We start from the raw sequence: 5,381 nt of genomic DNA, 5'->3' as shown, positions 1-5,381 counted from the left end.
TTCAAGCTCTGTCCTGTCAGCGTTCCCATTTGAGTTTACTAAACTTACTAAACAAACTAAAAAAACAAAACAAAGTGGCTTCGTTTTCATTACTGAATAAACTGAATACACAAACTGACCTTAAAGGACAACACAATTTCATACTGTTTTACTTTGTTTATATTTGGCAGACCCTGCCACCTTTCTAGCTTCAAACAGTGTTCTTGGGACCTTTTTTAAGCAATCAAATAAAACACTAAAAAAACCCACCTAATTTTGAGTAGTGTATTTCTTGTAGTGCAGAGAAGGTTTTGAATTAACTTCATAAAACCCACTTTTATAGACTTGCTTTTATGTGAAGGCACCCTTTTTAACTGAATTTTCATCTTTCATTCCTTTTACTGCTCTTAGTCTATCTGTTTTTAACTCCTCCCTTGTGATGTCTTTTTTCCTACTGTCCTTTACTGCTTTTATTTGTTATCTTTATTCTATTTATTGTCCTTGTCCTTTTATTGTTCTTTTTACGACCCACTACGACCACACTTGTTTCTGTTCTTAATTCCTTTGATGTGATGTCTTCTTATCATCCTTAATTGATTCTATTATTTTATTCATTTCTATTTTTGCATTACGTTTTCTTTCTCTCTCTGTCTCTCTCTCTCTCTCTCTATTTCTGTGATTTTGCCTGTTTTATCATTTTTATTCCTTTTACTTGTAATGACTCACATTGACTTTTTGTGTTTTTACATTTTCTGATAAGATAAGAACAAATAAGGCCAGTTTTGACTTATCAAACGTATTCAAACTTATTTCTATGCTAAAAAGAAGTTCTGAACAAAGCTAACACTTTATAATATAATCATTAATAATGTAAAATGTATAGTTAATTAGATTTAGTTCAGTAATGTCACCGTTAAGAAACAATGAAATGGTTCATAAAACAATTGTAAAGGTTAAAAACGTTAGTTTTTACTCTCCGATAGCCATCAAATAATGTTTATAAATGAACCACGCAGTATTTATTCAACATTTACATTTAAGTATTATGAACATCAATTGCAAATTTCCAATACAAAACTGCTAATAAAAAGCTTGTAAAGCATTTCATTGCTCTTTACCAGTGAAGTAATTATTAACTAAAGTGAATTAAGTATAAATTTGCCATTTTTTATTATAGAATTGTTTATTTTAATGATTTGATAGCTGTTATAAAGTGTGGATGAATCAATAAAATTATAAAAATAAAGAGAGTTCTCTTATGACGTCTAGTTTGACGTTGTTGAGGTGTGGTGGGGGAGTTGGAGGTCTTGAATTCTTGGGTTAGACGTATTTAATGACGTATTTCTAAAAACCCTGAGACCAACATCAGCGTCAGTTTCATGAATTATCTCTAGATTACATTATGCATACGTCTCTAGTCTAATATCGTATCGAAAATCGAAATACACCCCAACGCCACCTTTGCATTAATATAGGGTGGATGTTTCCTTTAAAGACGTTTCTTACCTGCAAATGGCCGGCGCGTGCTCGCTGCCGCTGCGGTCGGGAGGCTGACAGATTGACGTCATCGGGACTGACGCAGAGAGAGCCGAGGCAGCAGAGAGGCAGCGCAGCAGCAGCAGCAGCAGCAGCATCCCATCAAACAAACGGCACCTCACCATTCTGCCACCAACAGCGAGGTGTTTTCTCACTGAGCATCCTCCGCAAATAACGGTAGGGACACCAGCGAGAGCACCGTGCTTTTATGGAGAAAACACAAAATAACAGTTTAGACCAGGCCCTCGACTCACGACGCAGTAATTCCCCTTCGCTGTGGTTTGGTTGTCATTGTAAGGTTAGCAAAGCTAGCAGGGTTAGCTGTCTATTGAATGCTAGTGAACAGGTGCCGAGTGTCATCACTAGCAAGACAGTAACCATGGCTAAATTGTCAATGTGGGCACTGCTGTGTTATTTGCTGCAAAGAAACTGCACTCGGTAGATGTCATGTCCTGAATTCACGACTGATTTTGATTTATTATGCAGTAAAGAATCGTAGACGTGATTTCCCCTTTGAGGAAGTGATACGGGGCAGTTTACAGTTAGCTACACCTGCTCAGCTTCCTGCCATGCTACTGTATGTGACACACTGCTGCTATTTTGACACAACTGTAGCCTGACATAATCAAAGCTGTAGTCTGTTGTCATACACTGCTATATGATTTGCTTTGCCTCCACCTGCTGAAGTGTTTACATTCACAAATAACATGTCCATTAAAGCAACATTTGCCAAAACGTTCATGTTTAGCTGTCCTCATCCACAGAGAAGCATACTAAGGGCATGCATGATCATAGTTGTGCATTAATTGTGTGTATACCCTTATTAAATGTAAGTGTTCAAGCTGCCTGTAATCAAAGACACAAATAAGAGGTATGCGCATTTGTCCATGGATCCTGGGATGTTTGATTTGATAATGTCATATTGCTATAAATATTCCTATATTGTTAATATGAACCGGAATCTCAAATTTTTTGTCTGAACCATCCAGTTAAATAGCTCACAAACCAAGGTATCTAAACACACTGATGCAAAAATCCTGAAAATGCATTATTGCAATAAAGCAGACGTGCTCATTGCCCACAATGACAGATGTTAAGTGCCTGTCATTTGATCAATTCATACTGACATATCAGAGCTCCAGACTAACTTGTTACACTGGTTACACTGGTGTGCCTAACGTTTTCATTCAGGAGCACCAGCACATAACTTAGGTGCACCCAATAACACATTTTGATTCAATTTCTTAACACATTATGTGAATGATTGTTAACAGGAGTACACGGGTGCACTGTGTGTGTGATGTTAAGTCGCACTTATGGTGTATATCATTATATTGCCCAATACTATGATTACAAATTACAAATTATCTACAAAATGATCTTTCATCTTCATCCAGGAAAGGGAACATACACTTACAACAATTACCTTCATCATACACTGTCTGCCTAGGGGTAACAGGTCGTGTCATGAGGCCCTTGACAGGAAACATAAACAACACAGTGTAAAGTGTTCACTCACCTCCTTCCAAAGATCCATTGCTCCTCCATTCTCCATCCTACTTACCACTAATCACATTTTGTGCACTGCATTTTGCCCCTCCTTTCTGTTTTCCTCAACCATCTCCCCCCCTGCCACCCTGCTCTACCCCCATGTCTACTCCGCTCTCCCTCCCTCCTCTCATGGTCCACCCTGTTTTCTCCCCACTGCCACAGAGATAAAAGATAAGATGGCCACCTCCTCCTCCTCCACTCTGGAAGAAGACGAGAGTTTGAAGGGCTGTGAAATTTTCGTGCAGAAGCACAACATCCAGCAGATCCTCAAAGAGTGCATTGTGAACCTCTGCATCGCTAAGCCTGAGCGTCCTATGAAGTTCCTGCGGGAGCATTTTGAAAAGCTGGAGAAGGTTGGTGATAACAAAAGTTTCGTGTTCATCTGATTTAGGTTTCTTGGTGTGAGGCTCATTATTTGGAGCTCTGTGTTGCCTGAAATCTTGTGTGGTGAGCCTGATGTTCTCTTAAACAGAATATGATTTGACATGAATGTTCATTGCAGTGTGTGGCAGTCATCAAGTCGTGATCTCTTGTGAGATTTCTCTGTTATTAATCTTTTCTCACCACGCAGCACAATACACCCTATTCAACTGAAATAGTCTGTGAATGATCTGAGCCATTACGCCGGCTCATTTAGAAGGTGGATTGCTTTTTTAATGTTGTGGATACTTGTTTGTGTAAAAATACCCATCTCATTGAGTTTTATTGTTGGTTACAGTGCATCTTCTCAACTGACTTTTGTAAGAGCATTGCATATGAGCAGGCAAGAAAACATCCCAGTTAGCCACTGTGTTAAAAAAAAAACAGACTGTTCTCAAGCTGTTATAATAGAGCTTTCATTTTTCTGCCTATAATAGGAGAACCCATTTGGGAATGTGAGTGGAACACCTATAAAAGGCCAGTGTCCTGTTTGCAGGCTTTGGGAACAGACTGTATCTGCCTGTCTGTCTGTCTGTCTGTCTGTCTGTAGGCAGAGACACAAGAGGCGACACATCCATTACAAGATAAAAGCTGCAGAGAGAAGGGTAGAAAGATCATAACTAGAAAACAGGGACGACCTCTGTAGCACACTCCCCGTGGCACACAAATAACGTGACTACTCAGTGTGTGTGTTTTGTGTGTGTTTCCTTTCAGCTGATTTGATCCCAACTCTACAGTGGCAAGATGCTTTCTACGTGAAAAGCTAAATAAATCACGGCAAACCGTACTGTAGATTCAAAGGCATACGCAAACTCAACTAACTTCGTCAGGGCTTTTCAGCCCTTTTTGACGTATCATAGGATATACAGATAAATTGTTGTTACGCTTAATACAAGAGTAAGGTTGTCTCCAAATAAGGGTGTCCCCGAATGTTCTTTCCCAACGTTTGTCTCAAGTCAAGCAGAGACGCAGATGGGTGGTTTGCTCATGAGTGGATCATAGGATTTACTTGTTTAAACAATGGGCTCTACTCTTACACTCCTTCACAAATAAGTCATGAAGGTGTATGAGGTGGAGCTGTAGCCTGGGGAGAGTTAAGCGTTCAGCTTCAACAAGAGAAGTGATTGTGAGGCAACATCAGATGTGGCCGGGTTGAGGTTTACCATCATGATGCTTTGAGGAGGATCTCCATCCTCAGCTGCAGTGATGTGTGTGAGTCTGTTAGCATGTGACGGTCATCTGATTTGATCCAGATTAAAAATTGTGTAAATACAAGTTATGCTGTGCCCTGGATTTATTCATCCGGACAGACAAGTCAGAAATGTATTTACAACAACATTCTGCACCTACAACATATTAAGCCTAGATTTTAGGATAGAAAGTACAAAAAGGTCAGACTGTCCTTCACACTTGTTGATGTGTTTGCATCTGACTGCCATCAGCATCTTGGAGCAGTGGCCCTCACAGCGCTCTGGTCAAGGAGACAGACTGTCAAAATGAGAAGCAAGGCATTGATAGTGGAGCTACTGCTGCTGTTAGTGGGGACTGTAATGCTGCATAGTGAGAGTGGCGGCACGAATACTAATGGAGGTGATAGAGCTCAGCAGAAGCATACAGTAGCAAGTTGTGTGTGATCCATCATCATTCTGTAAAATTAAATACAGCCCACTTTCCCTGAAGTGTATCTCATTGTCAGTAAGAAATGAGCCACAAAGGTTTTCTGTCACGATCAAAACCCTCTATGACAAGAAAATGCACGTTGTATTGCTTGACGAATAGGTTTGAATTTTTGCAGCATGCTCAAATTCTTATCAAGAAGGGAACATAAAGAAGAATTAATATAGGGGGATTATTTCATAATCTGAATAGCTAGCATAGACATGGCTCCAGGGTGC

The 5,381-nt window shown here is 39.7% G+C and overlaps 1 protein-coding gene across 1 annotated transcript in view; it reads left to right on the top strand.

The window, feature by feature from the left end:
- The first annotated feature begins 1,550 nt into the window (after positions 1–1,550).
- prkar1b (protein kinase, cAMP-dependent, regulatory, type I, beta) overlaps positions 1,551–5,381 on the top strand; it is a 67,011-nt gene continuing 63,180 nt past the window's right edge. The window contains exons 1-2 of the mRNA XM_084372639.1: positions 1,551–1,692; positions 3,229–3,419. Coding sequence (XP_084228765.1) covers positions 3,243–3,419 — 177 coding nt within the window. The 5' untranslated portion in view covers positions 1,551–1,692; positions 3,229–3,242. The remainder of the gene's footprint in view (positions 1,693–3,228; positions 3,420–5,381) is intronic.

Source organism: Pagrus pagrus, assembly GCF_965226575.1.
Source record: "Pagrus pagrus genome assembly, chromosome: 13".
NCBI classification, from domain to species: Eukaryota; Metazoa; Chordata; class Actinopteri; order Spariformes; family Sparidae; genus Pagrus; species Pagrus pagrus.
The sequence above is the reverse complement of the archived record's forward strand: the minus strand, read 5'-3'. Positions and strand labels throughout refer to the sequence as shown.